The 24,014-nt window shown below is 40.4% G+C and overlaps 1 protein-coding gene across 2 annotated transcripts; it reads left to right on the top strand.

Moving 5' to 3' along the window:
- The first annotated feature begins 257 nt into the window (after positions 1-257).
- Positions 258-22,441, top strand: cc2d1b (coiled-coil and C2 domain containing 1B). 2 transcript variants are annotated; one of them, XM_026150272.1, is made up of 26 exons: positions 258-414; positions 700-826; positions 924-1,068; positions 5,295-5,395; positions 6,978-7,088; positions 7,601-7,744; positions 7,998-8,325; positions 8,867-8,985; positions 11,045-11,123; positions 12,378-12,455; positions 13,596-13,723; positions 14,398-14,470; positions 14,654-14,793; positions 14,871-15,000; positions 15,226-15,398; positions 17,335-17,460; positions 17,735-17,793; positions 17,909-18,025; positions 18,341-18,414; positions 18,673-18,731; positions 18,818-18,869; positions 19,185-19,284; positions 19,955-20,045; positions 20,175-20,297; positions 20,580-20,629; positions 21,186-22,441. In XM_026150272.1, exons 2-25 carry the CDS (start codon positions 764-766, stop codon positions 20,589-20,591), a joined length of 2,625 nt encoding a protein of 874 aa, XP_026006057.1. In that variant the 5' UTR covers positions 258-414; positions 700-763; the 3' UTR covers positions 20,592-20,629; positions 21,186-22,441. The 2 variants fall into 2 exon arrangements, with proteins under 2 accessions (XP_026006057.1, XP_026006058.1); XM_026150273.1 differs by lacking the exon at positions 258-414 and having other exon boundaries at positions 453-826.
- Positions 22,442-24,014: the final 1,573 nt, after the last annotated feature.

Here is a 24,014-nt window from a genome sequence, read left to right as displayed (position 1 = left end):
TGTTGAATTTGAACATTTTGTTCTCTGTGTTTTCTCTTTTATCTGTTTTCTGTAGAAAAGCATTTTTAAGGATCTGCGTCACTATCATGTATTATGTTTGTTTGAAGTTAGTGTATTTATGTTTGCGTTACTACTTAGAGAAGTAAGCCAATACATTTATGAAAAACCTCGTTACCAAATGTTTTACACGCAGGAAAACCTGACTTACTCAATAAACGTGGCTTGTATTTTTGCTTCTTTAGTCAGTGGGGACATTCTCGTTGCCTGGCAGACATGACTCGGGGATTCAACTTTCAAGCAGCACTAGGGTGCTCCCAGGCTTAGCGCATGCGCGTTCAAAGAAATCCATTATGTCAAAGCATAGAAATGAAACTGTTCCTCTGAAAACTACCTGATGAAGTTGTGAACGAACAGGTAAATATAAACGGTCTTTTCGCGGTATGATAATCTCTCTGAAGCCCTCGCGGCAGATACAGAAGTAGTTTCCATCTTGTTTATAAATTAACTTTTAGACTTAAGAGCCGACAGACATGGTTGGCTAGCAGCTAGCTGGGCTAACGTCACCGTTGTTTGGCAGCTCGTTTTCGCAGCTTGTTCGGGAGCCACCTGACAACCGCTCACATGATTTCAACAACTACTGCAACCGACATTGATTACAACACCGACATATTTTCTTAAAGTGTACGTGTGTTCGTGTAGGTGAGGTTTGGACCACCGGGGTGTCTCCGAGGGGATATTTCTACAACAAGAAACCAAAACAAACATGTTTGGTAAGAAGAAGAGAGCACCGCAGCCCAAAGGCCAGGGCGCCGCTGCTGCCAAGCAGGTAACAACTCCAGTAAACATAAGGTTGCAAACAGGAGGTTTTCTCTTCAGAAATATGTCAGCGTGGAGACGTTTATCCCCTTACTTCCTGCTTTTAGATGGGTCTGTTTGTAGACCTGAACCCCGAGGAGATGATGATGGGCATGGACGGAAACCTGGACGATCCGGATTTGGAGGCGGAACTTGCTGCTATTACTGGAAAAAAGGCTGCTGCAGGAGGAAAAGCCAGGCAGAAGGGGAAAAGTAAGTGCAGTAGTTATAACTTAAAGTTCTGAAAACCCCACTTCCACACGCACCCTTCTACACATGTGGTAGGTACAGCTAACATTTGCTGTCATTTAAGCGCTGCACTCACAGTCTCAGGCTACATCCACACAAATGCAGTCACCATCCAGGTGTGTGTTTTAGCAGTTTCGAACATAACCTCCGAATTTACTAATTTTCCTTTAGACATGATTCGCAAGATCATGCAACTACACTTTATGTGTCAGTGTAAACAGGAAGCAGAGGGTTTGTTGGTTGGTAGAGATGCTTAATTATGGCTGTTATTGTGGTCAGTATTGAGATCACTCACAGCCTTTGTAATTTTGTATATTTAGTGAACTGATTTTAACAGTGGATTCCTTTGTACTCTGTAATGTTTTCTTACTACAACCCTCATTCATCCAGTCACACTCTGATGGATGTTCAGTGTCTTTCCAAAGGATAGCCACCAATCTACCAATTAGTTAAATCTAACTCCAGTGCCACAGCCATCCCAAATATTAAAAATAAATTACCTGAAAGCATGCTGCAGCCCAGCAGGAAGTGGGTTTTGAGCGGAAGCGGACATTGTTATTGCTAATATAATTTGATTATTTGTGCAGATTTGCTACGCAGGAAGACCATTAGGTACCAAAAGTATGATCGGAGATTTCTTTGCTTGGACCAGCAGTGTGTTGTCATATGGAGGCATTGCAAAGTGAATTCATTTTTGTGGCTTGTTAGACAGAATCAGGGAAGAAAGATATAGTAAAAGTTCCCTCTCTTGCCCACTGTCACACACACTGTCACCGGGTAATTTGTTGATACGTGTGTTTGTTTTTCATATTTCTTGTTCATATTTGATCTTTTACCCCTGATGGGACTCTTAATGAATGAATAAAGAATAAAGGTATAGCAGGAACGCAGTACTCAGAGATAAAATCAGAGTTTGTTGAAGAAAAACTGTCAGTGAGCATGTTAGGGGCACAGACTTTGTTAGTCTGGAAGCTCACTCAGCGTGTAAGTTAGCTCTCTTTTTGCAACAAAAACTCAAAGCTTCTAAAGTCGGGGTTTAGATCTCCTGAGTTGATGTCCCGAGTTGTCCTGAATATGGTCAACACCATAGATAGTGTAAAGATGAATGTAGGCCAAAAAAAAGCTACTCAGTAGTAACTATTCATAGAAGCCAAGACTGTTTTTTGTACCAGGCTATAAGCAAACTTTTTAATGCAGTAAATGTGAACATTTTAAGTAGAAATCTGGGGATTTACATGCCTCCAGAAACTGCAGTTTGTAGCACTTCAGCATCATTTTTTAGTTCTGGGCCCTATTTCAGGAAGCCGGTTTAGAAAACTCAGAGTGAAAAACGATACTCAGGGTTGAGTAACCCCGAACTGTCCAACTCGGAATATTCGGTTTCAGAAAGGCTGATAACAATTAGTTCAGTCAACGCGGAGTTGCTTTAACCCCAAGTTAAGCGCGCGCACGAGGATACATAAAGCCCTGATTAGTGGAGCACAGATTAAGCGAGTCACCATGGAGACGGAGGGAAAGAAGGCGCGGTCAATGTATTTTACAGCGCTTGAGGCCGAAATTCTGATGGCAGCATATGCCGATAACATGCAAATTCCGCGGAAAAAAGCAACACAGCCTCAGCTGCAAAAGACAGGGAGCATGCATGGCAAAATATAGCCGACAGAGTCAATGCGTGTGTTAATTTAAACATTGATCTAGGGATTTCCACCCATTTAACACGTTATTTTATTATATTTTATTTTATTTTTTCTTTCATACATTTTATTTTGTGATGTGATTTGAGGGCAGGTGCAACCCAACAGGCCCCAAACGTTCCTGGCAGCAAGTAAAAATGAAATATAAAAATATAGTCCAAACAGGTAAGGTGTAATTGTATTATGAGCCATAGTGCTTGGTCTGTTTGTCCTATATAAATCAATTGCAGTTAGAGGCTACATTAATTTTCTTTCTGTAAGCACTTATTGAAATTATCTGAGCACATTACAAGTACATATTTGCTTACTCTGTGTGCTCAAATGTGACCCGTTATAGCCAATAGAAAAAAAAGCGGAGGCCCGAAAAACAGGTGGGGGTCCTCCACCACCACCACTCACAGAGGCTGAGCAGTTGGCTTCCACATTTGTGATAATGTTGGCAGCATCACATATGATCTTCACAGTGCAGAGAACACAAATTAGCATCCATTACTATAATGAAATAATTTGTTAGTTTGAAATGCTACAGGGAACTATGTACCTGTACATTAATGCTGTGGAAAGACTTCCTGTTCACATAGTCTCCTTCATTTACTGAAGGAGCAATGATTGGAATGTGAGTACCATCTGTACAGCCAATCACGCCTGGGAACCGTGAGAATAAATGTAAAATTTAAGTAGTAGTTCAAGTATCACCACATCATGAATTAAGTTTCGTTCATCCTGATACCTGCAATTTTGTGGAATCCCTCTTTGATAAATCGTGTGGGTCTATGACCGGGGAACACCACAAACGAGTACAGGAGACGTTTCAGTGCAACTGTAACATTCCTGACTGCCCGACAGACGGTAGCCTTGGAAACGTGCTCAGCGTCACCAATATTATACAGAAAGCTCCTGTTTGCAAAAAACCGAAGTGCAATACAAATAATATGTACAGAACTGAGAGAATGTCCGCGATGTGTCACATGCGTAATATATGGCCTGAGGATGTTATTCAAATAAATTATAGATTGTGCTGAAAAACGGTAACGTTCACACAGAAAATCATCAGGAAATGATAAAATGTCCGAACGCGCTCTGATCACTCTCTCCCGGCGGAGAGCTCTGCGGAGAATTTGGGCTTCAACATCTACTGGCTCTTCAAGGAAGGAGCACGCCATGTCCGACACTTCCTACAGTCAGGTTTCCGACAAAGAGGCGGAGAAAGTTAGGGTTAGTTGAAGCTAACCTGCTAGGGGGCAGGTTAGCTTCACGGAGTGTGTCGTCATAGTAACTCGCTCAGAATTAATCTAAACTCGCTTTGTGAAACCGAAAACCCAGAGTTTCCGTTAACCCAGGGTTTACTTACTCAGAGTTTGCACTAAACCGGCTTCCTGAAATAGGGCCCTGGAGGTTGCCACCTTAGCCACCACAAATGTGTATATAAATAATTTGACTTAGACCTCGTTAAGACAACACAAGTACTGTCCATAGTTGGGATGTGCTAGAAGTAGAATTTTAATTTAAGTTTGAGTTTTGACTTCCGACAATTATTAAAACCAGATACTTGAGATATAACAATTATTGTGCCACATTTTTATTTCCAACAATTAGTACATCCCTTTCCTCCATAAGTGTCTAACTTCACCTCCTTAACAGACTGCAGCAGGTTTAGTTCATCTAAATATAATTAATGGTAAAAGAAATAAAATGAAATATGTTTTTTTCTAAAGTTTAATGAATCAACCAGTTTTTTTCTCAAAGTCTGTGAGTAATTGTGTCACTCCTGATTTTATTAAATAATTAGGATTATACCGGAATTAAGCAGCTGTACTTCACAGTCCATAAAGTGCAAAAAAACAACAACACACCAGAGAGTGTATTCCCACTTGAAGATAGTGGTAGAAAGAAACAGACTATACCAGTGGGAGAGGATTGTTTATGTACAACAGTGAATTATTTAGCCTATCACAGCTAAATGTAAAAATATCAGCGAAACCACTGAAACAGTTTCAACAATCTTTGCTGTGCTCTCCCCGAACACGACCGAGTCTTTCACTTCTAAGTGTATTTTAGAGGTTTAAGTCAAGAGTGTGAACTCGATTTAACTTTAACAGCTGAATAGTACCTCATAAATGGTAAATGGCCTGTATTTGTATAGCACTTTTCTAGTCCCTAAGGACCCCAAAGCGCTTTACACAACCTGTCATTCACCCATTCACACACACATTCAGACACTGGTGATGGCAAGCTACATTGTAGCCACAGCTGCCCTGGGGCGCACTGACAGAGAAAAGATGATCTTCAAGTTTTAGGTTTATAAAACTTTTTTGTGAGAATGCTCTCTTTCATTTGGAGACTTTGACTGTTGGCTGAGTCTAGTGAATGTGTGATAATTATTCCCCGGACAATCACTCTTTGTGAATTCTTTGTTTTAGAAGATGTCATCCACACTGCATTGCTTCATTTGTTCTGCTTATAATGTGAATTCATGACACCTTGATTGTGTTGTAGGTCCCCTACCCATGGAAGATATCGCAAGAATGGCAGTCGAGTGTATGAAGGACCTGGATGATGATGATGACGACAATGTAGAAGACGATGAAGACCTGTTGGTTAGTGTTTAAATAACCTGCTCTGTTTGATCCATTCCCAAACTTTAGGCAAGGCCAGCAAGCAATCAGAAATCTAGGCTGATGTGTTTATTTTATAACTTGGTATGTTTTCAGTGCACACCAGAGCTTTAAAACTGTAAACTGCATAGATTTAAAGATGAAAGGCTACTGAGTGCAGTGATAAAGTCCCATACATGGCAGAGACGTGGAAATGACTTTCCGGCCTAATCAAAGCGAGCTTGGATATTGTTGGTGATCAAAAGTCTACAAATACATTGACCAGTCTGGTTTAAGTTTTAGGTCACTTTATTCCATCCTTTCAGAATGATGTGGCTCACTAACCCAATAATCGTGCTTCGTGTTAGATTCCTTAGGAGTCATGGTTTCCAGTTTCTTGTAGCGGTGTTTTAACAAATGCACAATTACACCAACTGGCCACTTTCGCGGCTAAACCTGTTCCACCGCTCTTTAATACAAATATTTAATCAGCCAATCACATGCCTCAACTCAGTGCATTTAGGCATGTTGACATGGTCAGCAAAACTTGCTGAAGTTCAAGCATGAGCATCAGAATGAAGAAGAAAGGTGATTTAAGTGACTTTAGAAACTGCTCCATTGGGATTTTCCTCATGCAATCATCTCTGGGCTTTACAGAGAATGGTTTGAAAAAGAGAAACTCTCCAGCTAGTGGCAGTTCACTTTGGGGTCCTTAGTGTCCATGGTGCACTGCTTGAATGCCACAGCCTACCTAAATGTCGTTGCTGGTAATTTCTGACCGTCTTTATGACCACAGTGTAGCTTCTGATGGCTGCTTCCAGCAGGATATTATCCCCTATCACAAAAACTCAAATGAGCTCAAACTGGTTTCCTGAGTATGACAGCAAGTTCACTGTTCTCAAATTGCCTCCACAGTCAGCGGATCCCATCCAATAGATGGGTTGTGGCGGAAAGGGAGATTCACATGGATGTGCTTCCTGCATATCTACAGTAACTGTTCCATGCTGTCATCTCAGTATGGGCTGAGAATTTCTGAGGAATGTTTCCAGCACTTTGTTGAATCTAAGTAACTAAGAATTAAAGCATTTCTTCAGACAAAAGAGGGTCAACCTGGAACTAGGTGTACTTAATGAAGTGTCCGTTGAGTGTATAGTAGTCAGAAAGTGATCTGTAGCCAAAAACATGACGTTCCTTTGGCAAATGTGTGCTTTTTCTAAGTCACTGCTCATCTTGTTAACCCTGAAAAACTGGAACAGAACAGCATTTTACTGATATTAACTCACAGTCACTATCAACTGACTCCATGAACTAAAACCAATAAAAACCAATAAATAAATTCACTCTGGCCTCTCTGTGCCCGTCAGTTTTATAGCTCACACAGTAATCATGGTGTTCTTAAGCTGTAAATTACAGTTGGTTTGTTTTTTTTTATGTTCTGCACTTTCTGCTTCGCAGTATTTCCATTTATCAAACAACAGATGGGAAGCGTGACTCCCACTCGCTGCTTCTGAAATCCAGCTCTGTGTGTGCACAGAGAAAGCTTACTGTTGATCGGTTGCATTTTTTTTTCTCCCCCCTCTATCAGGCAGAGCTACAGGAAGTGGTGGGTGAGGAGGAAGCTGAGGATGTTTCCTCCACATCCTCTGCCCCTGCTGAATCTTCTAAGGGTGAAACACCAGAGTCCCCAGCGGCACAGGTACAATACACGCTGCTTCTGCCAAACTTGAAACTGACACCATCAACATGTTTGTCAAATGGGAGATTTTTTTACCTGTTGCCAGTAACTGAAAAGAAAGGGAAAGGAAACATCCTACCTGTTGAGGTTTTATAAAACTTGATGCCTATTTTTTTTTTTAATATGAAATCAAAGATGTTTTAAACTTTTACACAAAAAACAGTTGTTCAACTGGCACGTGATCAGCTTCTGTTGACTAGATGCAGTTGAGGTAAATTATTTTCATTCCTTCTAGTAAGTCTGACTTCATTCCTGGTGATGAATTTCCTCACATCTGCATTTTAGTGTCTTTTAAAAACTTTGGATGCTTAACGTGCCTCGAATTTTAAGCATATGATTAAGGTTAAGATGTAGATGGACAGAAACTGAAAAATATGTTGTTTATGTCAACATGTTTTGCACAGTGAGTCATTTCTTCCTTTAACCAGATGTTTCCAGCTGCTTCTTAGGTTGTTTTGGTCTCACACTCGTAGGAGGAAGTAAAAGTCTCTGCGGCAGCCCCCGGCAGCCTCCAACACACCCTGGAGGAGAGGTTGGCAATGTACAAGACAGCCCTGCAGAACGCCAAGACAGCAGGGGAGTCCTCAAAAGCCAGGAGATATGATCGTGGTCTGAAGGTACGACATGCAGAGGGCATGAATTTACACCAAGCTGTTCGTTATGTCACAGTCAGAAGATGCAATTTTGGTTTGCATTTCTTAAAACACCTTATGTAAAAGATTTTCATCTCTTTCTTACTCCTGCCCATAAAACCTCTTGGTCATTGTTTACACTTGTGAGTCTTAAGTGATTAGATTTCTGCGATGAACCCTTTTTATTACACATGATGGCGTCTTTGTTGACTTTATGAATTTATGGTTTCTCTCACAGACGTTGGAGTCAATGTTGGGTGCTGTGAAAAAAGGAAGGCCTGTAAATGAGGCAGAGATCCCGCCGCCTGTTGCCATCGGAGCCCCGAGCGCTGCCCCGCGACCAGCTGTGCCTGCGAGGCCTGCTCCCCCTGTACCATCGCCACCTCAGCCCTCTCAGTCACGGGAGTCGGAGGCCACATCACCACAGTCACCTGCCGCGCCCGATGTCATCACACCCAGCAGCGAGGAGGAGCAATCGTCTTCTGCTGCTCTATCCACTCTGAGCAGCCTCCCATCTCCTCAGGAGCAAACCGATGAGGAAGCTGCTGACGTTTCACAATCAGATGGTCAGTTTCTCTTGAGTTGCACATTAGACCGTGTTTTTCTTTGCTCAGAATTGGCATGGAGACTACAGCTATAGGCATAATTGAGCTGCACAGTAAAAGCAATCTGTCTGTGTTAGAATATCTGTTACGCTTGACGCTGATTATCAAAACGAGTCAGATTAAACTGACCAGAGAACAGTGACAAGTAGATGTTTTTAATCTTCCAATCGATGAAGAAAACCCCGTCTTCATCAAAATTTATTATTATATTTTTATTATTTATGTATTATGTAAAGACCTCTCAACTCTTAAACAGGCTATATAAAGTGACCACCAACACATTTTAGGTTTAGATTATATTTTTTTCTGTATTTTAGCACGCTATGATGCATTTGATCATGTGTAACTGGTAATGGTTTGCACACATTTGAGTTTGGATCGGAGGGAAGCTGATGACTGATATAGCTGAGGCGAATCTGTCGTCTTCTCCCTCCTCATTATTGCGATGAATGAGGCCTTTCACTGTGGGAATTGACATCTGATTTGTCCGGTGAACCCTCAGCCAACAAGGCCACCAAGAAGATGCTTTTGGAGAGACAGCAAGAGTACAAGATGGCAGCGCTGAGAGCCAAGAATCAAGGAGACGTGGAGCAAGCTAAGCTTTACTTCAAGACCAGCAAGGTGAGTCAGAGACCAGCAGCTATGAGTGATGTGTTCAAAATGAAGTGACAGATAACCAGCAGACTGAATTGTGGTCTGACAGGTCTGTTGTAGATGGTTTAAAAACATTTTCAATGTGATGTTTTTATATTAAATCAGATAAAAGGATTTCAGACAGAAACATGTAGCCATTTGTCACGTCTTTGTAAGAAATTGTGTATTTTCTGGCCTTCAACAGTGTAATTCAAAACGGTGTTTCTGTTTCCTGTTTAGCGTGTTTGTGTCTGTGTGTATACACAGAATGAAGCCTTTTTACGATGAGAAGTGCAGCAATGTTTCTGAGCAGAGGAAGTTTCTTCTGTAGGAATGTTGTAAAAGCTGCATTTTTGATAATAGATACCGTGTGTCTGTTTTCAACATGATGTCTCACAGGATTATTTTTAAGAAAAATCTAATACTTACCTTTACCAAGCAGGAATTGGTTCCTTTTTATTTTTTTCTGTTATTAACTTTTGGTGTCTATTTGGATCTGGGAACATTTTGAGATGGGGGAGCAAAACTGGAATTAAATTCTTCTCAAATAAATGTTTTTTTTCCTCAAAAAATATGAAGAATTTGATTAATTAATCCAGATATCTTTTTGAAATCAGAGCCTTCATGAGGCGCGTATCCTCACACTGCTCTTGTTCTCTTTGTTTTGCTCTTTAAACTTGTATCACCAGCTGTTTTTTTTTGTTATCAGACGGCAGGGATAGCTCAGTAGGTAGAGTGGTTGCCCCATGATCGGAAGGTCGGGGGTTAGATTCCCCTTAACAGCTACCCTGAGGTACCCCTGAGCAAGGTACCGTCCCTACACACTGCTCCCCGGGCGCCCAATGGCTGCCCACTGCTTCACTGAGTGAATGGGTTAAATGCAGAGAGCAATTTCCCCACGGGGCTCAATAAAGTACAATAATGTAATGTACATGATCAGATTAAATGATTTCGAGTGAACATAACTTTTCAAATCGATAGATATCATAGATGTAAATGCTAAAAATCTTGGACCTTTCAAATTTTGGTGGCCTTGTACATTCGGTGACAACAAGGGAAAGCTCAGAGGTCAAGTTTACTGAAACTCTTTTGAAAGTCAGTTGATGTGTTTAAATAGACCTTTGAGAAATAACAGGCAGTGAAGTATAATCACTGTTTGGTCGTGTATGCTGCCATGATTAAGGTGATTAGAGGGCGTGATTATGGCTTCTGGTGAGGTGGGTGTTTCAGGACAGCTGTTCTCTAACTTTTACTTCCAGGTGCCACCTAAAGATTGTACTACAGCAGGGTGGCACCATTTTCAAGAATATGTTGATTTACTTTAAATGCTACAAACCAAAATAGAACGAAAAGTAACATCCACAGCTAAGAATTCAGAACAAAAACGTTGTGGTTTACCACCAACAACTGTCTAGATTCACTTTGTGTGTCCTTTGCTGTATGTTCTTCTTTTTAGTGGGAAATTTGAGTCATCTAAAGTTTTCAGCCTTAAACAAACTGATGTCCACTAATGCTTGGTCATTTTATTATACAGTAATTATATTTTTCTGAACATTAGCTTTATTTCCTTCCTGATACACCCCTGGAGTATCTCAGAAAGTTCATTCTGTTTATCTGTACGCAGCATTTTCAGGGGAAGAAACATTTAATTTCTTTGATTACTGTGATGACTGATGAAATGTTTCTTCTCCCGAAAACACTGCATCCATACAAACTTTCTGGGATTGCCTCACCAGAATTATTGAGCATGCATCAAATCTTGTAGAGTTAACAAACACGGTAAAAAAAGAAAAAGCATTCTGTTATCCTCTGTACATTCATCGCTCGTGTCTGATTTGATTTCCAGTGCTGTAAGATTTAGAAAACATTTATTTGAATCTAGAGTTAAAATAGTAGCATAGTACTGCACGTTGTTATCCCCACACTGTGTTGCTGCACAGTCTGTTGGCAGGGTTTCTCTCTGAAGAATGTGAAACATGCCAAAAATGCAGATCCTCACAAAGACCATCATTATGTTTGACCTTTTTTTCTTTTAAATTTGATCCAGAGTTTCGATGCAGTGATCGAGGCGTTGGAAAAAGGACAGTCAGTGGATCTGAGTGGCCTTCCTTCACCTCCAGGACAGGGTGAGAAACACTAGCGTCAAATTTCAGTTTTGTTATGATGAACACACCAAGGAACTGGCACCAGTGGTTCAAGTACAGTAAAAGCAATCAGTCTGTGTTGTCTTAATTGGTTAGAAATCTGCTATCCTGTTACGTTAGGGTTAGGGTTATTATAGGCCATTGTTTATCTTATACTGGGCCTTCTGAGCCAGAACCTCAGTTATAACTCCTCTCCTTTTAAGCCAACTTTCTTCTCATTTGCTGCCCGTTGCAAACAGAAGGCCTGAACAGCAGATGGGCGGGGCTTGTTCAGCTGGGATGTTTTGGTGAGATTATTCAAAAATGTAACATCCAAGGCTAAACTGCATCTCCCTCTAAGCTTTATTTTCCACGTCAGTATGGTGAATATTTGTTTGGCACAGGCAGTAATAAACTTTTCTGTTTAGTACTTACCTTAAGTGTTTTGTGTCAGCATTACAAATGATTGAAAAAGTATCTTTTTCATCTGATATTCTGTGTGTGTGTGCTGTTGCAGGGGTTGTCATGTTTAATGTCCACATTAAACATGACAGAAAATGTAAATAATGAGGTCAGAGTATGCACAGATAATCAACCTGAGACAAAAGCTCAGACCTGACATTCAGTTTCAGTCATTTCTTTGGTGTACTGCTTCATAGGCCATCATCTACATGTTTACCATCACCAGGGGGCAATGTCAAAAATATGTGGAACAACTGGTCTGTGGAGTACTCATGCATGTGCTGTTTCTGGTCCTTCAACCAGCCAAAGGGGTAGAACCAAAGTTAAAATGTACTTTTCAAAACAATGAAAACCGTCTGCCATGGCCATCACCTGTGCTTGGCATGTCACTTTTTTGAACACTGATTGTTTTCTTTCACGTCTCCCCCTCCTGGTTAACTCTCCTGTCACTCCTTTTCCCGCAAAGGGATGACTCCAGACAAAAAATGCATCCTTTACTTTGTGTAGCTAAATACCTACACAAATGGGTAATAACACATTACCATGAATTCTAAGGGGTGTACACCTCTATGTACACCAGCACCATAGTTCAACTTTAAGCTATAACACACTAAACTGGGGTATGTATGTAGTCACATTAATTATGCATCTAAAATGCAGTAAACTACTAATAACAAAAGTCGTTTTTTAAAAAAGGACTTTATTCTAGAAACTCAATAGAGATCACACAGATCTTCCACAAACTTGTTTTCTGTTTGTTTCAGTTGAATTTGTGTTTTTGTGTTGAATGTCCAGGAGGAAGCTCCGCTCCGGTGGCTGCAGCTCCCGCTGGTCAAAGCACACAGCCGACCCCGCCGGCTGCAGCAGCTCCAGGTAGGAATCATTTTAACAGTCACGTAGTTCTGCTTTCAGCTTATTTCTCTTAAAATACAGCAAATTATATCAGAAGAAAACATGCTGTTTGTTTTGTGACAGCGTTGTATTAATTTACATAAAGATGAGTAGCAGGAAGTGACCCCAAACATGACAGCTCTGATAAACATTCAGCTGTTTGCATTAAAAAGTAAACATTCACAAAATGTCACATGGCTGATGAGATGAGATTTACAGTCCTTATAAGCACCCATGGTTCATTCATAGTGAAATCAATGAGCCTGTGTTGTGAAAAAATGTATAGTATATGTATGTATGAGTTATTAATTAACTGAACAAACATTATATGTGAATTGTGCTTTTAACAGGCACTTACTTGTACTTTTCAATATAGTAATTCAAAAGATGGAAAAACCACAAATATATGATTTGGAGGTGGTGGGGGACACTGGGTTGTCTGGTAAGGAGTAAAGCTCATATTGCTAGATATTTTTGAGTGGAAAGGCATCTCATAAGGGCAATTAGCCGCTGTGAGGGTGAAAATGGGGACAGCAACAGGTTGGGGTGACAGTTTACTTGGGCCTTTTGAACCTAGATGGTAGCCAGGAGCGCAGCAGAGAGCTGCAGCTGATAAACGAATGACACCAGGTCCCTCAGAGATATGGAGACAAAAGGAGCTGCAGCAGGTTTTGTAATGGTCCTTTGATCTGTCGACCAAAGGCTCTCTCTCTCTCCATCTTGGCTCAAGCTGAACTGAACTGTCATGAGTTTTTAGGAGGATGCAGATGCACCACTATAAAGGAAACAGGTGTGCCTAACTTGTAAAACAAGAGCTTTGTAGCAAAAAGGAGTGTGGAAAAGTAATTTTTTCTTCCAGATTATTATTATTATTATTATTATTTATTTATTTATTTATTTATTTATTTATTTATTTATTTATTTATTTATTTTTCATCATTGCTACGAATCAAAATAATAACTCTATTTTATATCTGATAATTTTTCCTGCACCAACCGAGAGACATTTGCATCTTTGACACGTCCATATTGCCTCTGTACTCAATCAGATAAAGCTACTGCCTCGTTCACGGGGTCGCTACAGTGGGTAGTTCTGGTTGATTTTTTTTTTCTTTCTTTCAGCCCCTTCAGCTCCTAAAGATGTGCTGGAGGCTCTCGAGCAGAGACGAGCCAAGTACACGGAGGCGTCTGCACAGGCCAAGGCCAGCGGAGACGACCGCAAGGCCCGAATGCACGACCGTATTGCCAAGGTAACAGGAGAAACTTCTGAAGTCTGTCCTTACAGTCAGAGTGCTCTGTTACTAAAGCTTTGTCACATTCGTCCTCTCTAGACACAGCGTTTTATTTTTCATGCAGTCTTGGGTTGTTTCCACACATGAACTGCACACTTTGAACAGAATCAGAACGGGATTTGTTCCACAATTATTCTTCTTCACATCGAGCACAGAGCAAGACTTGGATTACTTGAAGTATTGTTTGTTTGTAGATGAGGCGAATGCCTGAAAAGAAAGCACTGGAGGCAGCATACTAAGCTAATTAAGCTAAATACAAAGAGATTTATATGTGATCCAGCTGCGAAGGACATTTGTGTTCTTACGTGCTCCTCTGTCGGGTAAAAAGTTCTGGAAATGTTCAGGATTGTACTGGATGAGTGAAAACGGGCCCGCTCCAAAATGTGAGACAGACCATCCTCTTTCCCTTTTTTGTTGAAGCTTGGATTTGTTTGTGTCTAAGACTTTAAAATCTCGAATAATTATGTGGGTATGAGTAAATAAAACGAGGCAATAAATTAAAGTGACAGACATAATAATAATAATAAAAGCATAGTCTCCCAGCACTTAGCATCGGCAAACTTCTACGTTTACCCCCCGATGAGAGGATTGGCTCTGCTGCTAACATATTTTTAAACTCCTGCCTCCTGCAGCAATACCAGAGCGCCATCCGCGCTCACAAAGCAGGAAAAGCAGTCAACTTTGACGAGCTGCCGGTTCCCCCTGGTGAGATACATGTTTTTTATTTTTCCAAGTGAAATTTAACTCTATAAAGCCCAATTATATTTATGTGCTCAGTTCTGTAGTGCAGGATTACTTTGTATACTTTTATTATTGCTGCAGCACAAATACATGGACATTTCTTTTTTCTGCTAAGCTGAAAAGGTCAGTGAACACCTTTTCTTACAGGCTTTCCTCCGATCCCTGGCCAGAAGGCAGTGGGAGCTGAGCAGGGGATTGTTGCTGCTCTGGAGGCAGCTAATAAGTTTGCCTCTAGTGATGCTGCTGAAGTTGCAGATGAGGAAGAGGATGAGGCAAAGGAAGAATTGGTAGGATCACAGAATTACAAGGTAATTAAATATTTGGTTCCTGTGGAAAAATTGACTGTAGTGTTTTGTCTGTGTAGGCAAAGCCTGCTGCTCCTGAAGAGCCAAAGAAGCCCACTTTAGACATTCCCACAGCAGGTCACGAACAGAAGAGGACTCCGTCAGCTTCACCTGACAGGACAACCATCGGAGAAGGACTCTCACAAACAGGTAAGACACAAGAGTTTAAGTCTGAAGGATATAAGACATCCTCTGAAAACCCAGAGACTCCTTTGGCTCCTGAGAAACTCTTTAACAGAACATCCTCTCAACTCGTACTGAAAAAGTTTTAGACGAGGTAGATGGAGAGAAGTACTGACTGACTGAAGAACCTAGGGGCTCATTACAGATCTATAAACTACTTCGCTTTGTGTCTGTTCTGTCTTCATTTTCCAGCTGTTCAGCAGCTGGAGTTCTTGGAGGGTCGAAAGAAGCAATACATGAAGGCTGCGCTGCAGGCGAAGCAGAAAAATGATATGGAGCAGGCAAAGATTTTTCTCCGCACCGCCAAGAGCTTCGAGCCCATGATCGAGGCGGCACGCAGCGGCAAAACTGTGGACATCAGCACGGTGAGCAGACAGTGGATCTACGCTTCATATTTGGATGAACCAAAACCTGCTTACAGTTAAAAATAGGCTTCATTCAGGTTGTAGATTACAAGGTCTGAGAACAGGTTCAGAAAAACCAAAAGTTTTTTTCACGTGCACCTCTAGAACATTTTTAATGTTTGCTGGTTTTAAATCTGTCAGCAGAAGTCCTGTTTTCTGTCCTTCTGTGATAAGCGCTGCACCTGCTCCAGCGTGCCAAAACCAAGATCATTCAGTTTGGTTCTCTGAACCAGCACAGAGTTAATTACTGCTCTTTAGAAGCTAGTCACAGAAAGTCCACTCAGTTTTTCTGTTTATTAAAAACTGAAATGTGGGCTGGAATCGTTCAACTGTGTTTTCATTTTGGAGCCGTATTTGGAGATGTTGCAGGGAGGCAAATTTGATAAAAAGGGCAGGTGGTCAGGAAATACTGCGTTGGCATCTGGTGATATTGTGCTGGCTTTCACCACAGTCCAGATGTTTCTGCCTAATACCCCCCCTTAGACACCGCAGGATGTTGCTTGTGTGGACAGTCTCACACTGGGGCACCATTCCTCAGTGCAAAACCTGATCAATGTTGATAAGTTGGAGAAAGAAATGAAGAGCATGTTTCCTGTCTTGCTCTTCATCTTCAGTGCTGCCTTTGCTATTAAAAAACCTGACTTCCAGGAAAAGATCTAAAAACGGCAGCTGTGATGAAAATGGTCCTTAGGTGCTCAGTAAGATCAGCCTGATTCAGATTATTTTTTGAGAAACACAATTTAAAGTTAGATAAAATGACTAAGTGAGAAAGTTAGTTCTGAATGTGCCTTGATGGAGTTACGTTGATGTTTGTTGTTGAAATTTCATTGTGTTTTATGTAAGAATTAGGTTGAAGCTGCAAAACACAAGACAACAATTTGTTTCTAAAAACTTGCATGTTATATGACAGGCTTTAGAAGGCTTTAGATATTTAAATCTGACTCCCAAAACAAGTTTTTGGCCAGTACAGTTAAATTATACGCACGCACAGGAGAGAAGAGGGTTATCAGCAGTTTGTTTAAATGATCCGATTTAAGATAAAATAAGAAATGTTATTTATCACTAAAGTTTGGAAAATTTGTCTGTGAAGGTTCTCAGTCATCCAGTTCATTGTAGACTAAGGAGCTTGGAAAGAAAAGCGTCTTGACATCTTTAAGTTTCCTTGAAGACGTTTCACCTCTCATCCGAGAAGCTTCTTCAGTTCTAAGAGCAACTGGTGGAGAGTCCGAGATTTTAAGCTTGGCTCGTGTGATTAGGTAGAGGATCAATAGGGGATCCATGACCCTCTTGGGGGACATTCCCATAGGGCTTAAAATCTGGGACTCTCCACCAGTTACTCTTAGAACTGAAGAAGCTTCTCGGATGAGAGGTGAAACGTCTTCAAGGAATTTAAAGAAGTCAAGACGCTTTTCTTTCCAAGTTCCTTTGGAAAATTTACTGTTACAGCAATTATAAACACAACTAATAACAAACTAAAGCAATAATAATAAAGTAAAACAGAAAAAAAATAGCTCAAGAGCTCAAATAAACAAAAATAAAGTAGGTCAATAAACAAATATATAAACCAAATAAAAAAACAAGGCTATCAAGTGATGCTAAACATGCTGTTTAAAAAAATATCTTAGTAAAATATAGAGAGAATAAAATAATTAATTTTATTTAAAAGATGGCCTACTAAATAAAATGTGGCAAAAAAACAAAACAAAGAAAGGAAATGTCGGGTGACATTAATGTGTCTCTGCACACATGTGGTGTAAAGTGTTATGAACAGTGTATGGTTGAAATTAAGCTGCTGAGATGAGCCTATAGAGAAATCTCACCCACACTGATGTGTTGTGTTGAGTGTCTGCAACACAGGCTAAAAATGCTCTCTCTCTCTCTCTCTCTCTGCCTGCAGGTGCCGTCGCCTCCTGGTGACGAAGACGAAGACTTCATCCTGGTTCACCACAGCGACGTGCAGATCTCAGAGAAAGCCGAGGAAGTTTACACGCAGCTGGCCAAGATCCTGAAAGAGCAGCACGAGGTAAAACCGCAGCAGAGTCTTTATAAAAAGTTCTTTTTGAAATTTAACGGAATTAAATTTTTCTTCAGCCAAATTCTACAGATTATTTGTGATTTTAAATAAATGTGTTTATGCCTTTAAACTATTAACAAGATTTCCCCTCAGAAGAAACTTTTCAGCTCTCTGATGTTTGTTCATGAATAATTTCTGCTGCCAGAAACAGATTTTCTGCCTCTGATTTCTCCAAACTGTGACCCTCTGTGACCCTTTCTCCTGGCTTTCTTCCTTTATTTAGAAATGTTTAACTTACTCCGAGCAGTTCAAACACCTGGGAAACGTCACTGAAACAACAAAGTAAGCTTCCTCGTCACCTACAGAGATTTACATTTAAACTCTAAATTAATTGTTGAATGGTTGATGACATGAAACATGAAAAGGTTTTATTCCTTTTTTTCATGTTTTTTTTTAGGTTTGAGAAAATGGCTGAAAGCTGTAAGAAGAGTATGGAAGTCTTGAAGTTGGCTCAGTCGAGGGGTCTGCCTCCTCCTAAACATCATTTCGAGGAGAAGTCATTTCGCATAGCCAAGTGGGAACATTTGCCATCAATTCTTTACTCCTGCTGAGTTATTCATTAGTTATAAAGTTAGCAAATAATCTGCTTTCATTTATTTTAATAGACGGTTCATATATTAAAGGGGCAGTAAATAATTTCATACATGCCTTCATCTTTTGCTTGCACTAAACAAATTTTAGAGAAAAGCAGTTTTCTATATGTTTCTAAAAGTGTATACAACATAATTTCACTGAGTGACTGGTGCCGTTTTCTTAGTGTTTACACTTGAAGCAGACACAATAAATCACTCAACTTTCTCCCTGCTTTTTTTCCTGTTGTTGTTTTCAGGATATTTCCAGAGCTGAGCAGCACTGACATGGTTGTTATTATCGTAAAAGGGATGAATCTTCCTGCTCCTAGCGGTAAAAATCTGCATTTATCAGTTTTTCCTGTTTTTTTGTTTTCCCCCCCAAGGACGTGTTTATTCAGAATTTAAAAATATTCATATCAGCAATAAAACAGGAGGATGAACAGGGATAAACGGGGAATTCAACTCATAGAACAAACCAGTGATCTTGAATCAGTTACTCAGACTGATTTTCCATAAATCGAGTCGAAGGTCACACCTCAAAGTGGGTAAAACAAAAGTTTCATGCTTTTTGCTTTTCTTCCTCCTGCAGGAATCCAAGCAAACGATCTGGATGCTTACGTCAAGTTTGAGTTCCCCTATCCCAGCACGGTAAGAGCCTGAAAATCCGCCTTTTTAAAAATTAACACCAGTGAGTGTTTTTGCTTAAGTTTCATCTGCTGTTTTGCTGCCACCAGGAGCAGCCACAGAAACTCAAAACAGCTGTCATCAAGAACACTAACTCCCCAGGTGAGACATGACTCTTGCTTCAGGTGTGCTTTAGTTGTGGGATTTTCTTTTCTAGTTCCAGGGTGTATAAATGTTTCTTTTTCTTTTTTTTTTTAAGGACACAAGCATTTTTGCTGTTCAAAACAAACCGAGCCTTATTTTAGGTTCATTTTCATGCGAGATCATTTTGGTTTTAAAGTTGTGGTACTTTTTAAAAACTCTCTTAAGGAGTTGGGTAGAATTCCCTAATATTTCCATGTTGGCTTTATTTGTTGTCCTCTAAACTGCTTCATTTAGCTGAGCGATGTTGACTTTTTTGTTGTCTCTTTTTGTCAGAATACAACCAGAGTTTCAAGCTTCAAATCAGCCGCAACCATCGCGGCTTCAGGAGGGTGGTGACAGCTAAAGGCCTCAAGCTAGAGCTGCTGCACAAAGGGTGAGTCCCAGGAGCTGCTGGTCGGACAGCATGCGACACGTAGTGAGTATTTAAAATGTGCTGTGAGAACTTTTCGAGCAGCTGCTGGCTCTTTAGTCATTAGCATGTTACAACAATGGGACTTTGACACAAGAAGGGCTGTAATTGTACCTGTTTATTTCAGATAAATGTGAGAAATTAGTCAAATCAGTCGTGCTAGTGGGTGTTTACTGTGAGGGATTACTGGTGATGTTTCAATATGCTGCAAAAAAGAAGATCTGAAAGTGGGAACGCATAATAACCAGAATCTCTGATGGGAGTCTTCAGGTTTAGTTTCTTATCACAGTGTAATTATATAAATGTGTCAGCCGGCTCTGCTGGTGTTTGCTGTGTGGGCTTAAGATCAGGGTAGTTTTTAGAAGGAAGAAGTGCAGATTAACAGAGAGAATAAAAATGACACACATGCTGAATGAGCAGATGTTCAGAAACCAGATGATCCTACATGTTAAATGATGTCTTGTTTATTTTGGCATCACAGTTTTTCTATAGAGAGGTTTTCTATTTCAGTGGATGTTGAATGGGTTGCCAATGACTTGGTAGATGTTTAGAGGTTAAACCTTGATTTTTTTTATTTCACACACGCTGTCCTTAGCTGTGGCTCATCAGTGTAACCGTGTCTGTCGTCTCACAGCGGTTTCTTACGGAGCGACAAGCCGATCGGAACAGCCCTGCTGAAGCTGGACAAGCTGGAGTCACACAGTGAAATCAGGGAGATTGTCGAGGTGAATGACATTCAGTTTGAAAGGATAAGGAAATTGATCTGTGGTGTTTAAGTTAATTCGTTAAGACAGAAATCAGGAGGCCGTTTGTCTGAGAGGGTTAAGATGTGATCACGGTGTTTCGTGTGCCAGGTGATGGACGGACGGAAACCCACAGGGGGTCGCATTGAAGTGAAGGTCAGACTGCGGGAGCCTCTTAGCGGTCAGGACATGCAGACCAGCACGGAGCGCTGGCTGGTGATTGACCAGTCGCAGGTAACATATAAAGATATGAAAAAGCTCGGTAATTAGAATATGATCAACCCTCAATGACTTCAGCTTTACTTAGAATGGCTTTCTTTAATTTGCTTGCTTTTATAGTTTATTTGCCTTTTTTCTGCTTGTTTAGTTAATTTTACTAATTTGTTGTTAAGGGTTTTTTTTTGTTTTGTTCCATATTTTATAAAATTATGGACACACAAGGTTATGTTGGTAGCCAGGTGTGTGTGGTTTTGTAAAATGTTCTCAGAGCTTTACCTGTCCTTTCTTTTTTGGTAGGTTCTTGTTTAGATGTTACTGCAAGACTGAAGATGAAGTGCAAGAAGAAGGTAATTATACGGTTTACATTCACAATCATAGCTAGAAGATGAGCCTGCCATCACAATGTAGGTGAAGAGACTTTTTAGATGCTTTGATTTCTTTTGGTCACCTGTCCCAGATGGATGCCTTAAAATGTACAACACACTTTTTCAGGTTTGATCCAGTGAATTAGAAGGAAAAAGATCCAACATCCAGAGTACCAATGTTTCTCAGACATTAGGTTGTATAGTTTTGCTGCTGAAATTATGATATATCCTATAATATTGTTGCTCAATGCTACTAATGGGGGGGGGGGGGGGGGGGAAAAAAAAAGCTAAATTGGCAACCCCTCAGCCTCAAAGTAGACACAGCCACTGGATCAGTCCCAGAATCCTACATTACATTGAATTATTGCGTTTACAAGATTTTCAGAACACTTGACCTCCAATCTTGACTTTGAGCTCAAGGTCACCAGGATTCAAACTCATCCAAGATTTTTAGGTTATGGCTAGAAAAGTTAATGTCTGCAGTGCATCTACGTTTAATTCCTCCTTGACTGATACTGGAGATGTCTTTGCCCTGCAGATGTAAGGAACTCAATCAAAAACACTCAGAGGGAGAAGAGGAGGAGATGATGAAGGTGGTTTGGGAAGTTCTGAAGACGGTCTGTTGTTCAGTTTGGACTCAGACCTACACGGGTCTTGTAGTATCTTTTGCACATTTGCACGACACACACGCTCCCCTTCACTCAGCAGGAGACACGGAGCTGCCTTATGGAGACGTGAACCTTGTGTCTGCCTCCACCGGAAGGCGATGAGGGCCTCTCTTTGAGATTGAAAAACACTCAGGCAAAGATCACAGCTGCCTAAACTGTTTCCTGATGTGTGGGTCCGGCATGGTGTCCTTTGCGAGTGACAAAGGGGACCGGTGTCGAGTTAAGCTGATCCTGCTGCCTGACGTAATTTTTAGTTAATATATCAAAGAATGTGTAAATAGTCCTTGTGGTATCTAGAACTGCACCTATGCACTAATACCAAAGTAATCACAGTTGCTGTAAAATCCTGCGTATTTGAAAGCCGCCTTTAGCTGCCAAATCTGTTACGATATATACATTTAAATTATATAATTACAGCCTGGGCTGTCGGGAGTTTTCAGTACATTTTCCGCTCAGTTACAGTCTGTTACAGACTTCGGTGTGAAAACGTCAGGCAGATATTGCAGTAGCCACCTCATGTTTATTTAACAGGAAAGTAAGCCAAGAAATCACCAGATTACACAAGGTACGATCGTTATTTTAGAGACCACACATTTCGCATGCGCTGCAAGTCCTCTAATTGTGGTCACTAAACTGCACACTCACCTGCCTGCCGTTTTAGGTGCATTTGACTTGTTTACACTGAATAGCACAAAAACTGGAGACGAATAATGTCACGTGTGAGGAGGAGAGTACACAGGATCATCTTTAAAAAGCATCGTGTAAAGGAACAGAAAGAAAGAAAGAAAGATTTAAATGTCAGGAAACTCTAAGCTTAGCCTAGCTTTGCATAAAACTGGAAGGGGCCTGCAAATTGAATCCTGTTTAAAAATACAACTACTAGTTTTTCAAGGTCACAGATGAACACATTTTATATTTATTTCTACCCACTCATTTTGTAGAAGGAGTTTAGGACCTTTAAAAAGACTCACCACTGGCCGTCTCAGTCATTATGCTCAGCTAACCTAACCTGAAGCAAAAGCAGCTCTAGTCTTCTGGTTTTATTCTTTTGACAGCATATGGGGGCCATTCTGGGTGGTTTTTCATAATCCACAGTTCACAATAATTCCTGAATAATTTATTTAGGTGTCGCCCACCAGTTGATTCTGTCTGAAACAAGCTGTTTTAGCTCCTCCCCCTTTATTAAGTCTGTTTCCTTCTGATTGGCTGCCCCTTGCATACACCAGCTTCAAGTTTCTGTGTTTTAGGTATACTGCCCTGATTATTTGAAAGTTTGGCTAGCATATATATAAAACAGGAAATAAAAGATAAAACACACTAGCTCCACTTTAAAGTTTGGAGTTCACAGGGAAAAATGTAATACATTTTGAAATTTTAAGGGGTGGAATTTTTTTTCACTTTAGTTTTCAAGATTGTCAGTTTCTGTAACGTCATTGTTATTCAACAAACACCAATCGAATCACATATTTATGTACAGTGCGATGAGGTTAAACCAGCCTTGCAAAGTCGAGCAATGTTTCAAAGAGTAAGTCGGAAATTTGGCTCCATTGTTTATTTAAAATGGCCCTCATGTGCTGTCATAGAGTCTCAACAGGAATGTTTGTCACTACTTTTGAAATCTATGGACCATCTCATGTGAGAGAAACTGAATATTGGGAGTGAAACCTCTCAGTGTTTTAATAAAGGGTCAGTTCACTCAAATTACCAAACCACGTCAAGCCAAGCACTTTTTCACATGTCATTCAGAAACAGTTGACTGATTGAATTGCCATGGTGAGTTCGAGTTAAGATAAAGCTCTAAGCGGAGTCTTTCCCAGCTGCCTTAAAATGCCTCAAATGACTGAAACGGAGTCGTTTCACATGACTCTGCAGCGTCTTCCAGCTCTTTGTTTCTACTTTGCAACCTTGTTTTGGAGTATTTTGCAGCTAAAGAGACTTCTGTGCAGTTGCTGTGTTACATCCATGTAGTGTCTGAAATGTGCCAAGAGCTGTAGCAAACTCTCTGCATGTAGTACATAAGTGGGTAAATGGACAGCCTTAAATTCATTAGGTTAATGTCGATTCAAGTGAGGCAAGAAAACGAATGCTTCCACTAGTACTGAGTGAACTAACCCTTTAAAAAATGAACCGCAGAAGAAGCCATACAAGTTTAACTGAGCCAACGACGTAAATCCCACCTCAAGCAGGTGTACCTCAGACTGTCTGCGTCATTATTATCATCATCATCATTATTATTATTATTATTATTATTATTATTATTATTATTATTATTATTATTATTATTACTACCATGGTCACACATTTCAGTTTCCGCTTCTTCTAATTTTCTTTTTTTAAAATCTGCGCCTAATTTTTAGTATAAAGGAAAAAAGTTCAGTTTACAGTAACACTGATCAAAATACTGAAGCTGGGTCCACGCAGGAAGCGATGTCACTCATCACGCGTAGCCTTGAAGCTAAAAGGTTCGTCGCTAGTGGACTTTCTAGACCCTGGTTGCCTAGGTAACCCTCTAACGCATTTACCGCACTGTGATATGTCAATTAACGGTATCTTGTGCTCTTATTGGCCGAAATTGATTGAAGTTGAGTAAAGCTCATCTCGGGATACGCCCACTTTGCCCTCACCAACCGTTATGTCGCCTGTCATCGCTTCCTGTGTGGAAGCCATTAAAATGTTTTAGTTTTTACCATATAGATGTT

This window comes from Astatotilapia calliptera, chromosome 18 (genome assembly GCF_900246225.1).
Source record: "Astatotilapia calliptera chromosome 18, fAstCal1.2, whole genome shotgun sequence".
In the NCBI taxonomy this organism is placed as follows: Eukaryota; Metazoa; Chordata; class Actinopteri; order Cichliformes; family Cichlidae; genus Astatotilapia; species Astatotilapia calliptera.
Note: the sequence above shows the minus strand (reverse complement) of the source record. Positions and strands in the feature narration are given on the sequence as shown.